At 35.5% G+C, this 18,858-nt stretch overlaps 1 protein-coding gene across 4 annotated transcripts; it reads left to right on the top strand.

Moving 5' to 3' along the window:
* The first annotated feature begins 1,643 nt into the window (after window positions 1-1,643).
* LOC129308803 (uncharacterized) lies at window positions 1,644-18,243 on the top strand. 4 transcript variants are annotated; one of them, XM_054950187.1, is made up of 16 exons: window positions 1,645-1,893; window positions 2,578-2,645; window positions 2,912-3,067; window positions 3,553-3,720; window positions 4,192-4,339; window positions 7,295-7,374; window positions 7,722-7,991; window positions 8,952-9,095; window positions 9,980-10,114; window positions 15,088-15,186; window positions 15,643-15,699; window positions 15,898-16,099; window positions 16,281-16,399; window positions 16,736-16,804; window positions 17,614-17,712; window positions 17,806-18,243. In XM_054950187.1, exons 1-16 carry the CDS (start codon window positions 1,770-1,772, stop codon window positions 18,043-18,045), a joined length of 2,178 nt encoding a protein of 725 aa, XP_054806162.1. In that variant the 5' UTR covers window positions 1,645-1,769; the 3' UTR covers window positions 18,046-18,243. The 4 variants fall into 4 exon arrangements, 3 of the variants coding, with proteins under 3 accessions (XP_054806162.1, XP_054806161.1, XP_054806163.1); XM_054950186.1 differs by having other exon boundaries at window positions 7,289-7,374; XM_054950188.1 differs by having other exon boundaries at window positions 2,568-2,645; window positions 7,289-7,374.
* The last annotated feature ends 615 nt before the right edge of the window (window positions 18,244-18,858 follow it).

Raw genomic sequence — 18,858 nt, 5'->3', positions numbered from 1 at the left:
CACTAGCCACTATCACCGGTAACTAGAGCTTCGTTAGCAACGATAGCCACTATATTTCTGTCGCCAGAGCTCTAGCCTTTGGCTGGAACACCGTCGTCGATGATGGTGATGAAGAATATTATAGAGATTAATTTCTCTAAAAGTGGCCAAGGTGGGTGTAGAACCCAAGACCCCTTGGTTCACCAAAAGGTTTTAAACTACCAAGCCACTCAACCCATTCAATCATATGTCAGCCATTTTTCAAAGCTTTAGTTTGATGAATACTGATCAGACTAGAGGTTTGAAAAATCTTATACAATTAAAGCCTACTATATTTTAACAAGTACACTTAATACTGATAAGGGAGACCCGACTGTCATTACTTTCATTATCTAACAAGCTCAATTTTTTATGTAAATTATATATTCATTTAACAAGTGACAATAGATAATTAACAAGTATTGTTGAGAAATTAACAAGTAAAGTTATGCAATTAATAAGTAATTTGGTTGCTTTTTCGAAACAACAGTTAAAATAAGTCTTGTTATGGTATTAACAAGTCAAGTTAGGCAATTAACAAATATTATTGCGTAATTAACAAGTAAAATTACATGATTAACAAGTAATGCATTTCAGTTGAAAGAGTCATGGATTTGACAAGTAAAGTCAAGTAATTAACAAGTTCTATTAAGGTATTAATAACGACAGTTACGTGATTAATAAGTAATGTAGCTCTGTTGTGAGAGTCACTGACTTAACAAGGAAAGTTAAGTAATTGACAAGTTTTGTTAAGGTATTAACAAATATAGTTACGTGATTAACAAGCAAGTAATTTATTTCTATTGTAGGAGTCGTAGGGTTAATAAGGAAAGTTAAGTAATTAATAAATTCTTTTAAGGTATTAACAAGTAAAGTTGTGCGATTAATGAGTAACATAATAATCAAGTAGTTTGAAAAAAAAGTTTATTATATATATATATTTATAATTTTATGCATTATATAATTGAAGGGTTGAGTAGCTTGGTGGTCTAAAACTTTTTGGTGAACCAAAGGGTCTTAGATTCTACACCTACCCAACCTTTGGAGAAATTAATTCTCCATAATTCTTTAGCCATGCCAATGGTAGTCCAACTGGTGGTTGAAGCTTTGGCAAAGGTGGTCTAGTCGGAGCTTTGGTGATGGAAGTCTAGTGGCTGTCGTCGCCGGCAAAGCTTCAGTCACCGACGACGATGGTTGGTGGTTTTTTTTTTTATATATATATATATATATTTGAACTGAGTGTATTTTGATCTTTTTCACTTTCAATTTATTTTCATTTCAGTCCCATAGAATTGAACTAATATTTTAGAATTTTTTGGGAGCCATTTGAAGATAAGTTGCTTCTACGGTCCTTAAATAAAATTCTCCCTAATATATTTGTTCTATAGATAAAAAAAATCTCTAATTAATTTTGTGAATGAGTTATATTTTAAATATTTAAAAATTTTTATTCATAATTTATGAGAATTATATTTTTCATTATCATTGGGCCTATTTATCCTTGTAAATTTGTATTGAGCTGACAAATTCAATTAAAAAAAAAAAGAATGAAGAGGAAAAGCGGATCCAGTGATCCGATCCGTCACCCCGACCCAGGTTGTACCCTAAACGTCCTCCTTGCGCTCGCTCTGCTATGTCCGCACCACTCTACTTGGCGACCCAAGCCTGAAAGAGAGGTCTGTGTTACACTGACAAGACCTCGAAAACGTAGTTGGCGGATAACAGAATAACCTCGGGAGAAGCTTCGACGTATGGCTCAGAAGCCTACAGATGAAGCAGCCTTCGGTGTTGCCATGCCTGGTCGCACCTCCATTCCCTCCGGCGAAGACTCTGTTTGGGCCGATGTGTCGCCCCTCCTTCAAGCTGCTTGCCAAGGTCGCCCCCCCCCCCCGTTTTCTTGTTGCCCATTAGTCTTATCGACTGGTTCTTCACTTCCTGCTTGAACAAGGAAACCAGAATTGGCTACGGATGCCCTGGGTTTTGGCGGAAAAATCTAGTCAAATTAAGTCGACGTAGTCGGATCAATTAATTCAAGGGTTCTTGTGATAACTAGCGTGAGTTACATGAGAGGGATGGATTCTGTAAATTGGCTACACTGTTTGATGCGGGTTGATGGAATTTTTATATTATATGTAAATTCTAAAACTCGTTAACTTTATTAGTCTTTTATGTGATACTGATCAACAAAAATGCGAAATATGCAATGATGAATTTACAATTTGATCATACAAAAAATAATTTTTTCTTTTCTTGGGTAGTGTCCCATTGTCTCATTTCATGTGCCTGACTTGTAAACTAACACCATAAAGGTTTCATTTTTGTCTCCCTGTCTAAAGGCGAGACATAGTTTATTTAACAATGATGTCTTGGTTTTTTAATGAGTGAATAAACTTTCACCCTCTCGTTCCCTCTTATTATGTTATTTAAATTCCTCTCATTATATTATGTTACTTTTGAATAATTTTTCCTGCTTAGATTACCGAACTAGAATGGTCGCCTTACTCTGAGGCCATTTTAGCTTTCTTCTTTTTGAACTTTATTTCATGTAGTTGGCTACAGATCTTCAGGAGGGAGAGCTGATTCGTGGAGATAATTTCAATCTGTTTGCTGCAATGTCAGCGTTAGAGGTATTCGTACATTTTGCTAACTGCACTATCGGTGGGACTCTAATAACTCTACTAAGCCCCCTTTTTATGACTACAGGATGATACTGGTTTCTTATATTAATTAGTATGAAAGTGAATAATTTGATTTTCCTACTTGGAAAAGAAAATAATGAGCATGCCCTTGCAACATAAATAATACACTAGAGACATGCAGAAAATTCGTTCAATATTATCCTCGTTGGTGGTTATTTAGCACTAATCATGCATACAATTGCCATGTTTGACAGATAATGGACCCAAAGATGGATTCAGGCATTGTTTGTCGATATTACTCTCTTGAGGAAGCCATTGAGAATGGTGCTGCTCCAGTTCCTCTAAGTGTTGATAAAACAACTGATATACGATGTACAATTGACATTATGGACCATCTTCTAGCATGTGAGGTAATTTAACTTTCATACCAATGCCTTCTATATGATAACTAATATATTATGCATAGCTGGTTTATGTGGAAGTGGAACTATTTCCTAGGTTTGAAATGTATCTATCTCTCCATTAAGAGTACAGAAAAACTCACATATGCATGCTATCATGCATGGCTGCATGAGTGTGATATTAATTAGGTGCTCTGTATAAATGCTCTTTCTTGACCTCCTGGTCATATAACGATATTTGCATTAATTTAGTGCATAAAGCATATAAATAATGTACTCTTTATCCAGGAGACTTCTAATTTAAGAATTCTTGTGAAGTATTTGTTGTATTATAAAGCTATTTTTTTTTTTTTAAATAGGGGAGCTAAAATTTTATCGATACAATTTGTACAAGCGACATGCAATACAGTGTGCATTTGTTGTCTCCTTTCATGGTACATACATCTTGCTTAAGCTTTCCTTCTCATTGTCATAGTTATTATTTCGCCTGGCAGGCAACATGGCACAAGGGTCATTCACTGGCACAAACCGTTTATTCTTGCCTCTATCTCCTACAGCCTGACAGAACATCATCACATGCCCTTTTGCACTCGTACTGTAGAATCATACGGGCAACCTGCAAAGCAGTTCTTTCTGTTGTCTCAGATGCGCGCACACATGAAGTAAAGTACTCCAACAGATCTTTTTATTCTCTTATACATTATTGAGTGCTGTTTGATTTTCTGTCCTTAATTTTAGAAATAATTGTAATTATTTGGATGAAAATGTGTTTTTTGAAGCATATGATAATGCATTATCGGGTTGCCATTAACTAAAGGACATCACAAGAAACAAGAGTAAATTATTTGGATATCACTCCATGGATTAAATTTGTTTATGCATTAGGAATGTTGTGGATTTACAATGCATGTGGCTTTCCTTTATCAAAAACATAGTTGCTTATGGGTCTATCTGTGTGTCCTGATGTCTTCTCAGCATATTTGTCATATTTCTTGTATTCAGATTGATATATGGCTGACATATGTTACTATTTGTTTATCTCCATTATTCCTTTCGTTAAAAAGTTTGTGCTCATGCAGAGAATCTCTCTTTCTCTCAATAAATAAAAAAATGGTGATATTTGTCTGTTTCAGGAAGAGGATCTATTTACTATGGCATATGGCCTTCCTTTGAGTGTGGATGGAGATGATAAGTGTTTAGCAATGCTAAATGCTGTTGAGGAAACAATATCACGCCAGCTGCGTGCATGTAAATCATCATCTAAACGAAGAGTATTAGAAGGTAGTTTCTTGTTGAAACTTGTAATTATGTTCTGTTTTGTCCGATATTGTACAATTTTTTTGGAAGTTCAAGGTATCTTTGCAGAAATGGATAATCGTGAAGTTTTGTAGCAATGTTCTATGTTCTTAATAAATATGTTCTGGTAAACTCTCCTTGAAGGTTGATAATTTTCACAAAATTAAGTGTTGCCTATGCTTGTTGTATCAGGCCTCATAAGTTACCTCCATATAGTTGCCTCATTCTAAATATAAAAAAGAAGAAAGAACTCCATCTCTTCTTGTTAACATGGTCAGTGTTGTTAAAGGTGCTCGCCTCAGCACCTAAGGTGCAAAGGTGAGGCGCTAAACATGGCCATTGCCTCTTAGAGAGGCAATGGGTTTGGTCAGGCACTCGTCTAAGAGCGCGTTGTGCGCTTTGCATGGCCAAAAGGCGCTCGCCTGATAGCGCCTTGAAGTAGTAGAGAAGAGACGATCAGTAGAGAAGAGAAGATAGAGATCGATAGGGACTGGGTATTGGAGAAGGGAAGATGACAACTGGGACTGTGTATTGCAAAAACAGAAAACGAGGAAGGAGGACAACACTGGTTGGGAATAGAAGAGAAGACGATTCATCCACTGATTGGGTATTGCGGGACCGACTAGGCATTGCAATCATGAGTCACGATTTTTATAAAAATGGAAGAAGATTCATCCATGGCCTCATGACTCGTGCGTGACTGGGCAGTGGGTATTTCAATATTTTATATCATATTTATTATAGAAAGTTATTATATGATACAAATTATATGATGTAAAAAATAAGGAAAATTATATCATATAAGAAAATAGGAAAGATTTAAATTTTAAATAAGAGAAAACAATTACAGAATAGAAAAGATTAATTTATTGTAAGAAATTATTTTTGATTGAATTTTTAATATGACAAGAGAACACAATTTTATATGCAGGTTTAAATAAATTTATATTTATCATTTTATCTATGGTTAGTTGGCTATATATGTTGCATTTTTACATGGTAGTGCCTTGCTTCATTCAGGCGTGCGCCTTTCTAGCGCCTTGCGCCTAGGGCATTTTACAGGCTTTGCACCTTGAGTGTGTCTTTCGCCTTTAACAATACTGAACATGGTACAAGAGCTGGTTATAGAGAAAAGAGCTAGGTTAGAGAGATAGATAAACTCTTTCAGAGTCTTTATGGGCTGGAGTTTTGATCACATCCATGGAAAAGTTCACTTCTTCCCTTCCAATCAAAATATATATCATCTTCAACTGATTCAAATGCTTCCATCCTCTAGAAGCATTATCTGCTACTGGACATATTCATAGTCTCTTCACTTTTACTTCTATTTGACCCTAATGACTCACAGACCACCACAAAAATTGTAGACCAGCATCACCCAGTTGATCAGACCTCCATAGAACTTCCACATGTCGCCTCAATCTATATCCCTGAAACTTTGCAGTGTTCTCCATGCATCAGCGCATGTAGCTATATCTCCTGCCACCATTGTATAGGAGTGGTTGTTAGTCTTGCGTGGAGCTATATCTCCTGCCACCATTGTCTAGGAGTGGTTTTCAGTCTCTCTTCTGTCTATCTTGGTTCTTCACCCTCCTTAGGTTGGCCATATTGTGTGTTTGACACTTTCATCCACTATTTATTCCATTCTCAGAATAGTCCATCAGAGAGAGAAAATAACATTGGGGATGAAGTTGGGGTGTGTTAAAATGTGGAAGAAGTTTCCAATAATCCAAGGTTTGTTGCCCAGAATAAAAAGTTTAGTATGATTCATGGATGATGTTCCTTTACAAACGTTGTGTCGTTTGGTGGCCTTGCAATGGTTCTTGGCTGTTATTGGTTCTCTCTTTGAAACTAGTTGGAAGTGTTTGGTTGCACATCTCAGTGAGTTTCCGCGGGTATGTTTGGGAATTTTCTTTCCCCATGAAAATGTTTGTTCATGTCTGGATTTTCTTTCATATTACTTGAGAGAATGATTGAACAAGTACAAAATTCAGGGCAAAAGAAGCCAAAAGAAAGGAAAAAAGAAAAAGCAAAGGTACTTCAGCTTAGGAGAAATGTATTAGTCACGTACTGCTGCATCATTTTGGTGTCAATCTACTTGTTATGACATTTTATGCCTCATCTATAGGTACATGGGCATGTGGAGTAGTATTCTGCTGTCCTGGAAAATAGCTTTATCTCATATAATCTTCTACTTCGTTTTGGAGGTTTTTTATGTTCTAAGAGATCACAGGATGTTGCAAAGTTGCTTGCTGTGAGATATTTACAAACTTCCTTTGAGAAGGCCACATTCTCCAGTGTCCAGTTAGCTTTAACCTTCATTGCCACTAGGCTATTCTCTGTGGTCTTTGTTGAAACTAAAATGTATTTATTTTAACTTGCCGTTGAAGACATTCATTAGATGTGACCTTCATTTATTGCTAGGCTTTTTTATTTCTATAGTGTTCACTGCTACCAGGACACAATCCTTTCTGTTATGACCATAAATGTCATGTTTCCTTTGGTAATCAACTTGTAGACATACTTATCAAAGGATTGGCCATTATCATCTTTCAGAACTTAATCTTTGCGCTTTGCATGGAGGATGTCCATTCACTAGCTTGACTGGGGTGTTGTAAGTATTAGAAGTGTTGGGATTGTAAATAATGTAATGTTAGTTGTTTCAATAGTCTTTTAAATCCTTTATTGTTATTTTGTGTTCCAGAGGAGCCTTTCTTATCTATAAATACATGCTGATATATTATTCCTGAGTTTATTCCCAGAATGCCTATTCTATTTTCTCTCTCTTTGCTCTGAGGAATTGTTCTGTTTATAAATTGATGGAATGGAGAAGTTCCTCTCCTGCAATTAATTGATTCTTCTATTGTTGCTTCCTTTTAAGTAGATGCACATTATATTAAATTTATTCTTGTAATTGATTCGTGAGCTATTCAGTTGCAGATATAGAGCCTCTTCAAAGTAATCCTGATCTAGAAGAAGGGTACTGCAAAGCACTGTTATGCCGATTACGTTTTCGTAAGGTCTTATCCTATGTATATTCTTTTGTCCATGCAGATTATATAAAACTACATTCTTGTTTTCTTTGTGGTGACTTGTTAAAACATCGGCTGTAGTTGTCCTTATGCTCACATAATTTTTGCGATCCATTTGGTCAATCAGCACTCATCAAAGATGAGGATGGCATAATGCTCATATATAAACTGTGTTGTTTACTTCTGTCTTGAGAATGTGGTTATAGACCATAGCTATTTCATACTTGAATGATATTATTTGTTTATTTTCTATCTTTTTCGTTGACCTTCAACCTTGTTGCCAATAAATCAAGCTTTATTTGACTGAAATTTCCACAACTCTTATTTTCTTTCAGCATTTGTACCATCTTTTGATGTCTATCAGACGGCCGCAAGGGAGAGGTCTGGAGTTGGCAAGAAAACACATAGTTTCATGCATTTCAGAGCTTGATTGCATTCTAAAATCTTCAGAGTTTCTCAAAGCTAGTGCTCAGGGAGTCTGTGAACAAAACATAGAAGAGACAACTGCATCTGGTTGTCAAGCAATTGGATTTGATGCTAGTCTAAATTGCAGATCATCAGCCCCAACTCCTCCCCGATCTATTAAAATTCTCAGTTGGAAAAAGGTGAGTGCTTTCGTGTTACTATCTGGGAAGCATCAATATATGAGAAAGTCATGAATGTTGATGCTTGATGTGTATCTTACATTGATACATCTTGGAAAATCCTGGATTTATATCCTATCTGTAAAAGAAATCAGTGTTTTGTGAAAAGGAATTCAGCTACACCAATAAGAGTTGAGTCTAGTGGAAGAGTTAATTCCTCACAATATAGTGAATCAAGGTTCCCATTGGGAGACCTGTTGTACTGTGCTCGATAGTGCCTCCAATAGGATTGCTTCCAATAGGAGGATACTTGTGGGCAATAAAAACAAAAAAAAGGAATTCAACTACCAATACAGCTGAGATACAGCTCTCATAGCCTCATATGGCTTGGTACTCAGTTGATACCTCTGATTGAATCATTGAAACATAACATTTAGGATATTGAAATTATTCATTTACCAAAACACAACATTATAGTTTGGGTTGAAATTTCTGGCCTTTTCTTGGAAATTTCAAGTTATGTGTTCATCCATATAGACTGGTCCAATTTCCTATTGCTCTTGGTCAAATCATCAAATCACTCTAGCATTGTCTTTAGTTCTGTTTCTATTTTCTTCAGTGAATCCAGTTTTCTTGGGATAAGTGAAATTGCCTCCCATTCACTGAAGACAAGCAGTGATGAAGGACAATTGTCTTGGGACTAAGCACTGTCAAGTCTGTAACACACACACACACACACACACACACACACCATGAAATTACATATTATATTGTGAAACAATTATTTAGTAATAAAACTTTTAGATATTAAAAAAAATATTTATGAACTTAATAAAGTATCTCAACTTGTAAAAATGTTGTACTTATATATATATATTAAAAAAATTGGTATATATAGGTATCTGTACCCTATATGTGCTTCATAGGTTACTATTACTATGTGACTGTCTTTTTTTAATGCTTCCTGTTTCTCTATGCCAGGCTGTTCAGTATTTTGTGAAACTTCTTCAAGATTTAGACATTATATGTTCTTGCTCCTTGGATCCATCATTGGAGGCTGCTTTGCACTTTATGGTTAAATTTCAGAAGTCTCATCCTGATTTGGTTGCTAGATCTCATCTTCAGGTGGATCGGTTAAAGGCTCTTAATTCCTCCTCTAGTTGATTATTGTTTCTTTTCTCATATTCTTATGAGGCATTTATTTTCTTATTTTTGACAGGACATTTGTTTCGAAGTAATATCTATATTTTCCCTGTAGAATATGTATATATATATATATTTTCATCCCTACCTTTTGTGAGATATTCAAGAAGGGAAAGATGTGTTGTCTGTTATGAACATTGAAGTATCCCCTTGTACTTCTTAAAGGATCAAAAAAGGGTATGAAAATGTCTTTCCTGCATTATGATGTGTTTTAGGTGGATTGTTTGCACCCTTGGAGACAGTTAGAATTCAATGGATGTGAATGTGATGCTTTAACAACTTCAATATCATGTTTATTGAACAATACTGTTTTTACCTTGTCAAATGGAATAATGTTTTGAAGTTACCGATCCAAGTTGAAGCTTACATTAACGGGTATTGCTTTAAAGTTGGCTTTTCATGATTAAGATTTTCTGTTCATATGATACTGTTTTTAAAGATAGTGATTAAAAGACGTCTACTCCTTGGAAGAGCCTGATTTTGGGAATCACTATCATCAAAAGCTTCCATAATCAGAATTAAAGACAATTGACTTTTCTTGGTTAAGCAACACAGTTCATGCAAATACTATTTCTACAATAAATAGACAAGTAGCTTAGAAAACCCTGATATGGGATGCTTGAGATACTAAGGTATCTCAGTTTTTGTGCTTGTGGTTGCATGTTGATGTAATCTTCATTACTTCATTATGCATAGGCTGGTAAAGATACGGATCAGAAGTTGTGCATGTTACAATGATTTCACTTATCACTCTTGTTTTGATCTTTGGTCTGTTCTTTATGCTTGAATGATTAACTTTTCATCAGCTTCTTCTGGTCCAAGATGGGAAGCTCTACGGACGGATTCCCATGTTTGCTCTGATCACTAGAGCTGCTGGATTACCTGAAGTCACCAAGGATCATGACATTCAAAAGAATGAATTCTTGGTACAGCTTGGCCAGGTAGTGGAATCATAACCAATTGGCATATTTTCGTCAGAGCAATTTTTTATCCCCTTATATTCTATGATCCTGAAATCTATAGATATGCATGCTTGTGAGGAAGATGTAATTATGCTATGTTATTAATTAACACAATCAAGGGTTGAACTTCTTTGTACCATTACTTTGTGTTAAAATGTGTAATTAGATAGCGTAAATTTATTTTATAGATAGATTAGTTGGTCGTTGGTGGTTAGAGGTTAAGAGCATTTATTACTCTATGTTGATGTACTCTTATAAATAGCATTCTGTAAATGATAGAAGTGAAATAATAAAGTAGTTGTTTCACCAAATTTGTCATGGTATCAAAGCCTATTTGAGAGCACATTTGGGCTCCGTTTGGCCTCCGATCAACTCCATTTTGCTCGGAATCTCCTCTCTTGTTTTAGTCATGTCTGACAAAAAAACACCGTCTAACAGTACTAGATCTTCCTAGTTTGGGGTTTCTCGGGAGTTGCCAAGTGTTCTGGTTGCTTATCGATTGACTGGAGCCAACTTTTTAGTGGTCTCAGTAGGTTCATGCCTTTTTTAAAAGGGTTGAGGAAAGCTTAGTCATTTACTTGGGACAAGTCCTAAGCCAGGAGAACCCAAGTTCGATGCTTGGGATGAAGTTCACTCAATGGTAATGTCTTGGCTGTGGCAATCTATGGCCCTTAAAGTTAGTCGCACATGTTTGTTTTTGTCCTTGGCTGAGGAGATTTGGGATACGATGCACTAGACTTACCGGAGGTGAAGGATGTTGCCCAAATTTATGAGATATGGACCAAGATTTCCAATATCAAATAGGGCAGTAGTAAATTTGTCATTGAATACTCTACCCTTATGAAGAGTTTGTGGCAAGAATTAGACCACTATTAGTGCATTACTGTGAAAGATCCTAATGATTGTAGCTACTTTAAACGCTTCATTGAGAAGCAAAAAATTTTTGAGTATCTTCTTGGGCTTAATTCAGAATTTGATTTTGTAAGAGTTCAAATTCTTGGTTGTGTTGGGAAGATGTTCCCTCATCTAGCAGAAGAAGGCAGTCGAGGAGTGATGATGGAAACTCCATCTATGGAAAGCTTTGCTTTGGTTTTAAGGAATGTTGCTTCTTATTCTGTGGAAAATGAGAAACGAGGGGACTCTTCCAAGAAAGAACCTATTCAATACTCTTATTGTAAGAAGCTGCGGCACACCAAGGGGAAGTGTTGGAAGCTATATGGTAAGCCTCCAAATATGAAAAAAGGGGCAAGCTCATGTGCCCACTGATTCTGCTAGGGAGAATTCTATTCAGATTGACCTTAAGGGGGAGATTGAGAAACTAAGATCTATGCTAGAGTCACTCGACAAGGCGACTACATTTGGTTCTTGTATAGGTATCTGTTCTTGGGGTTCTCAAGTATCTCCTTTCGGCCTTCATTTGTCTTATTTTCATTTGCATTTATTGCCTCAAAACAAGATTTTCTTCACTCTTGGATTGTGGATTTTGGAGCCTTAAACCATTTGACAAATTCCTCCAAAAATTTCGTATCTTATAGTCTATGTCCTAGTATTAGGAAAATCATGTGGGGTAACGGCTCCATAGCTACTATGGCTGGTCAAGGGAATGTTAGATTGAGTGATAGTCTTCTCCTAAAGAATGTCTTGCATGTTCCTAAACTGTGCACAAACCTTATTCTAATTGTTGTGTCCTATTCTCTTATCTCTCTTATCTTTTTCAAGAGTGAGAGACGAATTAGATGATTGGACTTGCTGAAGAAAAAGAGATGGACTTTAATATTTTGATGAGCCTAGTGAATGTAGTAGGATTCAGAGCTTGATGGCTTCCTCCTCTTCTCAATCAAAATGAGTCGAGTCTAGAAAAGATTAGATTTGGCTTTATCATCGTCGTTTGGGTCACCCTTCGTTTAATGTTTTGAGAACTATGTTTCCTTTCTTGTTTAAAGATGTACTTGTCGAGTCCTTTTCATTGTGATGTTTGCGATTTTGCAAAACATAAATGATCTTCATATCCTATGAGTAATAAAAGAACTTATGTTACTTTTAGCCTAATTCATAGTGATATTTGGGGTCCCTTTAGTGTCCCTAATGTTATCGGGTTTCGATGGTTTGTGTCCTTTATTGATGATTGCCTTGTGTAACATGGATTTATTTGCTAAAACAAAAATCTAATGTTAGTACTATTTTTCCTATTTTTATAACATGATTAAAACTCAATTTGGAGTTGGGATACAAAGGTTTAGGTCTGACAATGCAAAAGATTTTTTTAATCAATCATTGTCCATATTTTTTGATACACATGGAATTCTACATGAATCATCCTGTGTTAATACTTCCCAACAAAATGGGGTGGTTGAGAAAAAATAGTCATCTTCTTAATGTTACTAGAGCCTTATTGTTTCAAACTAATGTGCCTAAGCAATATTGGGGAGAAGCTATTTTAACTGCTACACACATGATTAACAGACTTCCAACCTTGGTCCTTGGTTCAAAAAGTCCTATTGATGTTCTTACTCAATTTTTCCCTAATTTTAATGTATCAAGTGGACTTATACTTAGAATATTCAGATGTGTGGTTTTTGTTCATTTGCATTCTCAACAAAAGACTAAGCTTGACCCTACTCAAAAAGGGTATAAGTGTTATCCTCCTTCCAGGAAGTTTTTGGTATCTGCTGATGTCACTTTTTTCGAATCTGTTTCTTATTTCAATACTCCTCTTGAAAGAGAGAGCCCTTTTAGTGAGGACCAGGTTCATGTTTCCCTTGTCAATGAACTTCTTAGTTCCTTACCTAGTGAGACCTTGGAAGCACCATCAACTCTTAAATCTACTCGTCCACCACAGGTTTTCACTCGGAAAAAAAAGAGAATATCTTAACTTACACAAGTCCAATCATCTGAAACGCGTCCTGCTCAAACTTCTGAACCTATGCATGAAAATTGTGAGGTAACTCCTGATAATCAAGATGTATCTAAAAATAATTCAAAACAGCTTGATTTGGATCTACCTATTGCTCTGAGAGAGGGGAGCCGTAGTTGTACCAAAAAATCCTTATACTCAATATCTTTGTTTCTTTTCTATGAGAAATTGTCTTGCAATCACAAAGTTTTCCTTACTAGTCTTCATCCCATCTCAATACTACATTCTGTATTTGAGGCATTGGCAGATGAGAATTGGGTTAAGGCAATGATGGTTGAGATGGACACACTTGAAAATGAGACATAGGATCTTGTTCCATTATTAGAGGGAAGGAAGCTTGGTGGGTGTAAGTGGCTTGTCACTCTTAAATGCAATTTTGATGGTTCTTTAGACAAGTACAAGGCTTGGCTTGTTGCTAAAGGATATACATAGACATATGGGCTTTTGCTCTTATTGCAAAAATGAATACTTTCTATATTTTATTATCTTTAGCAGCTCTCTATGACTCTGATGTGAAGAATGCATTCTTACATGGTGACTTAAAGGAAGAGATTTATGTGGAGATTCCTTCTGGGTTGGTTCTCATCTTCCTCTTGGTACTGTTTGCAAGCTAAAAAAGGCTTTGTACAGCTTGAAACAATCACTAGGGCATGGTTTGGCAGGTTTTCAAAGGCCATGGTTGGCATAGGGTTCAAACAAAGTCAAGACCATCACACTTTGTTCATCAAACATTCTTCTTCAGGGGGAGTAACAATTTTACTTGTTTATGTTGATGATATCATAGTAACGGGGAGTGATTTGGAAGGGATTCAGTCTTTGTGAAGTTTGTTGGTGAAAGAACTTCAAATGAAAGATTTAGGGAGGTTGAACTATTTCTCGGGCATTGAAGTGGTGCATTCTAAGCATGGCATCTTCATATCCCAACATAAATATATTCTTGACCTTCTCATTGAAATAGAAAAAATGGGGTGCAAACCTATGGACACTCCAATTGAACAGAATCATAGACTTTGTAAGGAAGGAAAATGTCCTGGAAAACTAAAGAAAAGTCATAAGCCTAGCAAACCTCCTTCTCCAGAGCCTTCTATCAATAAGGAATCCTATCTGATTTATCTAGCTCACACTAGGCCAGACATTGCCTATAATGTAAGCATGGTAAGTCAATTTGTGCATGATCCTAAAGAATCTCATCTACAAGCGGTTTATCGCATACTTGAGTATTTGAAGGGCACTTCGGGAAAAGGCATTCTATTCAAGAGAGGGAAAAAATTGACTCTTGAAGCACACATGGATGCAGATCATGGAGGGAATATGGATTCTAGAAGGTCTACATCAGGATATTGTACATTTCTTGGCTCAAATCTCATTACTTGGAGGAGTAAGAAGCAGGATGTAGTATCTAGATCTAGCGCTGAAGCTGAGTTTAGAGCTATGGCACTTGGAATTTGTGAGTTGTGGGTGAAGATAATTTTATCAGATTTGAGAATCAAATGGGAAGGTCCAATGAGACTTTATTGTGACAACAAGTCAGCTATCAACATTGCTCATAATCTTGTGCAGCATGATAGGACCAAGCATGCTGAAATTGATCGACACTTTATCAAAGAGAAGTTGGAAAGTGGTCTAATCTGTACTCTTTACATACTTTCTGGTGATCAATTAGCTGATATACTCACAAAAGGATTATCAAGTGAACATTTTCTTACATTAGCATCCAAGCTAGGAATGGATGACATCCACTCTCTAGCTTGAGGGGGAGTGTTAAAATTTGTAATTAAATTGTGTAAATTTATTTTATAGATAGATTAGTTGGTAGTTGGTGATTAGAGGTTAAGAGCATTTATTACTATGTTGATGTACTCTTATAAATAGCATTCTGTAAATGACAGAAGCGAAATAATAAAGAGTAGCTTTTCACCAAATTTGTCACTTTGTTATAGTAATCAATCTGGAATTTTGTGCTAAAAAAGGTTGCGAGTGTTCTCATAGCTTGTTGCTTTTAGCTTTTCCTCTAATCCATGCAATGTTTCATTTGCAGTTAGTAATTAATTTGCTCAAAATCCTATGTACCAATGCTGCATGGCAAAGACGTAAACTAGGGAAAATGTTACAAGACTGGCGCGTCATCTATGTTCAGGTGCATCCTCTCCTTATTTTCAGATTAAAAAAAAAATGTGGCTTTTGTAATGAATGTCCCTTGTTTTCTGCATGGTGTAATACCTGCTTCAATATGTTTTATTTTTCAAAGGTTTTGTAAATGGATATAGTTCATGAAAAAGTGAACAAAACTTTTCTGCACCTAATTACTTCAACAATTCTAATCGATTAAGAAATTAATTTGGCTGTTTTTTCTTTTTTGAAAAAAATCATGAATGCTTTGTTCCTTTTCTTACAGATAATGGATTGGAAATATAATTTGTTCTTTTTAATTGGCCATATCTGTTTCCTAGCTGACACATGAAGAAAAGAAATGCATATAAAGATTTCATATTTTGATACATCTTCCTATTACCTTCCGTATTTAAAATGCATTTCTGTATGACTTTGAGAACATCCATTTAAGCATATCTAATCTTATATACCTCTTATACAGCTGGAGCTCGCTTTTAAAAAGGAGTTTGGAGAAGCCTCAAACCCTTACAATGATGAGGTGTGTTTCTTTACTGAGTGACAAGAACTTTCTTAGGTTTACCAAAATGCCTACGTGGAAGTGATGGCTGTAAGAAAAAATAAGTATTGATTGTTTGAGAAGTTCTAACAAATTCACATGATCTTTTAGTACTGTTTGTTGACTACTAGACACTAATTTATTCAGTTGCCAATTTATAGCATTGCTCTGCTTTTGCAGTCATGCTTCAAAATATTCCAACAGATCCTCATGTGGGTTGAAGAGCAAACTTATTGGATAGCTTATCGTTTTCTTATTTTGGGTTTTGAATTGGAACTTTACTCCGTACATGATTATTGCATGGTATACTGGTACATATATACAATTTTGATCAAGCTTGCAGAGAAGACGCATCTCAGAATCGTAATGAATAGTGGCACTGGTATGTACTTCATCGAATTATCAAAGTACACCGCATATTTGTTAAAACAGGTTTGCTTACAAGTTGAAATCTATAGCAGTGTATAACTTAGTATCCTTGTAATTGTGTACACAAAAATAAGAACTAACGAATTCCCTCTGGGCTCTGACTTAATTATGCTGTTTTGCTTTGTCTTGATCAGCCAAAAAGAAAGCAAAGAAGAAAAAGGATTCTTTTAAGGATGTAGGAAGAGATTTTCAGATGCCAGGAGCTGTCTTGTTTCTTCAGAGCCAAATATATCTAGCTGAAGGATTATGCATGGTAATGTCATTTTTGGGTTGTCAACAATGAAACCTATACTGGGTGTCAGTGGCTATGATATTTCCAAAAAAAGGTTATAAATTTTTAAATTAAGTTGTTATACTGGGACTCAGGGTTTCTAGCTCTGCCACTACTGTTTTTTTTTTTTGTAAGTCATTAATTCGTTTCACGATCATATGGGACAGCTTCTGGTCTGTTAACCTCATGAAGAGATATTTTGACAGTATGAACCCAACCCCCAAAACAAAAAAAAAAAATTCCCAATTTTTTTTTTTGCTTCAGCTTTGTATATATAGATATATATATATATATATATATTTTTGGTTTATTTTCTAGATGTTTGCCGCCTTGAAGAATGAGCACATTATAAGAGCCCCGCAGAGCCCTTTCAATACAGAGCATGAGGTAAAGGTTTTCCCTTCTTACATTGGGAGTGTTCATTTGTTTAAACAACCCTAGTTTAAACATTATCAAGCCTTTTGAGACTGGTACAAAATCATAGCCTGTATATCTGAAGTCAATTTATTAATTCATTCTTCTCAAGATTACCATGATTTTATGAGTAATTAGCAGAAATGACCTATTGCATTTAGTTGATTTTCTTTGCTGTCGAATCATTGTGTATGAAGTGGCTAAAAGATATGTTGACTCAAGTTAGTTCCACATCTATTGTGTATATTGTGGTTTTAGTTAGCCTAAGGAAACCAACTCAATTCTGTATTGAAAAACCAAACAAATGTTAGCAAAAACTAGTCCAGTTGGTAGAATGCTGGACAACATCCCACAAGGATGTGCATTCAAATCCCATTGCTTTTGTAAGAACCTTATTAGTGAGTAATTTGTAAGTACTTTTTTAAACACTTTGAGCCATGAGACTTGTTCTGACTTTGGCAAGCTTCTAGGACCAACTCACATAAATTTTATTTGTTCAAGAAAAATAAATGAAGCGATTACTTTTATGTTAATGAGGGGTGGAAATTCATTTATTTTTCCTTAACAGTGGTTGTGGTTGTACTTTTTATCGGGTCTAGGTGCGCAAGTTCAATCAAACCCAACATGTTTGTTGACCCTCAAAAGAAAATAGGGAAAAAGAAAAAGAAAACCAACTGTGTTTACGTGGGGGCTAAACTCTTGGAAATGATAGACAGTCATGGCTTATGTCTCAAATTATATGTCTTCTACAACCTAATTCATTTGTTCATCCTTTTGTCCAGATATTCATTCAGCAATTTGAGCTGCTACGCAAAGCTTGTCTCCCTGATCACATCTCTTACAGATCCTTTAAGGAATCAACAACGCATGCCAATTTCTCCGTGAGTATTCATACATGCTCAACCATCATTTTGATGTTTAAGCCCCCATAGGTAAGATGCTTAACATTTATAATAATCAATTTTCCTTTCCAGAGCCTAGTCATGTGTGATTACTTCAAGGAAGCCCAGAAAATTGCGAAAGATGCCAAGAGTTGTTTTGCCAATGACCCCGACAAGATGAGTGAGCTGCGTCGAGTAGAACAAGTAGCAGAGCATAATAGTGTCGCTTTAAACCTCATTTGCAGGGTAGGAGCCATTGATCCATCACTCGAGGTTTCTTTTGAGTTCAATCACCATCCATTTTTTGCTACAGCTATTGTGAAGAGATCTTGATGAACGAGAGAGTGGGAGAGAGATGCCACCAATTTTGAAATACATTACTGAGTGTTAGGAGCCAGTGAGTTTTAATGTTCATTTTAGCTCTTGTATCAGTAATGTTCTTTCGATCAAATTTTGTGGTTCACTTATGATATTGAAATTGTAATATTTTTTTGATGGAGAAATAAATAAATTAGTTTTATAGACTTTCTACTCGGTCCCTACTTCCTTTGCTGCACTGGAAAAGGAGTAACTTTTCGATGCCTTTTCACAAAATTGGATTGTCCATGTTCACAAGAGTGATGAGAGACGTGATGTATTTGTTTTTCTCGAGTGACGAAAAGATATTGTCACGCCTCAAAATAAATGTTAATCGGTACAGGATTTGAATCATATAACACATCTCTATAAACCTCTAACTTTAAATTCTTCTCCTTTTTAAAATATTAAATTTATATTAAAATTTTAATATTTTTGATATTGGTCATTAAAATAAAGTTTAAAAAAAATTGTGTAAAAATATCAAAAAAACTTTACTTGTAAATAAGATCATCCAAAACTCTACGATATAAAAATATTCATAGAATACCATATTAATTAGGAATTTAGCTTTTTTAATGAACAAACAGCATATATACCAAAATAGAAACTGTAAATATAGCATATATGAAGCACTTAATCAGACTTCTCCAAAAATAATATACATAAGCATTTATAGTTACATAAAAAGAGAAATTTCAATCAGTTCTTCACCCAGCACATCTAAGAGTTCTCATGATTCAACAAGAGAATCGATGTCAACTAAGTTATCCAAGACAAAAAATAATT

Source organism: Prosopis cineraria, unplaced genomic scaffold, assembly GCF_029017545.1.
Source record: "Prosopis cineraria cultivar Desert tree isolate PC_DT_omini unplaced genomic scaffold, ASM2901754v1 PC4, whole genome shotgun sequence".
NCBI classification, from domain to species: Eukaryota; Viridiplantae; Streptophyta; class Magnoliopsida; order Fabales; family Fabaceae; genus Prosopis; species Prosopis cineraria.
The sequence above is the reverse complement of the archived record's forward strand: the minus strand, read 5'-3'. Positions and strand labels throughout refer to the sequence as shown.

Bases quoted from the DNA above. Each gene is read 5' to 3' on its own strand.
- LOC129308803 (XM_054950186.1), top strand. From the start codon at position 1,770: ATGGCTCAGAAGCCTACAGATGAAGCAGCCTTCGGTGTTGCCATGCCT. The intron at 2,646-2,911 runs GTATTCGTACAT...CATGTTTGACAG, and splicing joins CTGCAATGTCAGCGTTAGAG to ATAATGGACCCAAAGATGGA. The intron at 10,115-15,087 runs GTAGTGGAATCA...TTTCATTTGCAG, and splicing joins TCTTGGTACAGCTTGGCCAG to TTAGTAATTAATTTGCTCAA.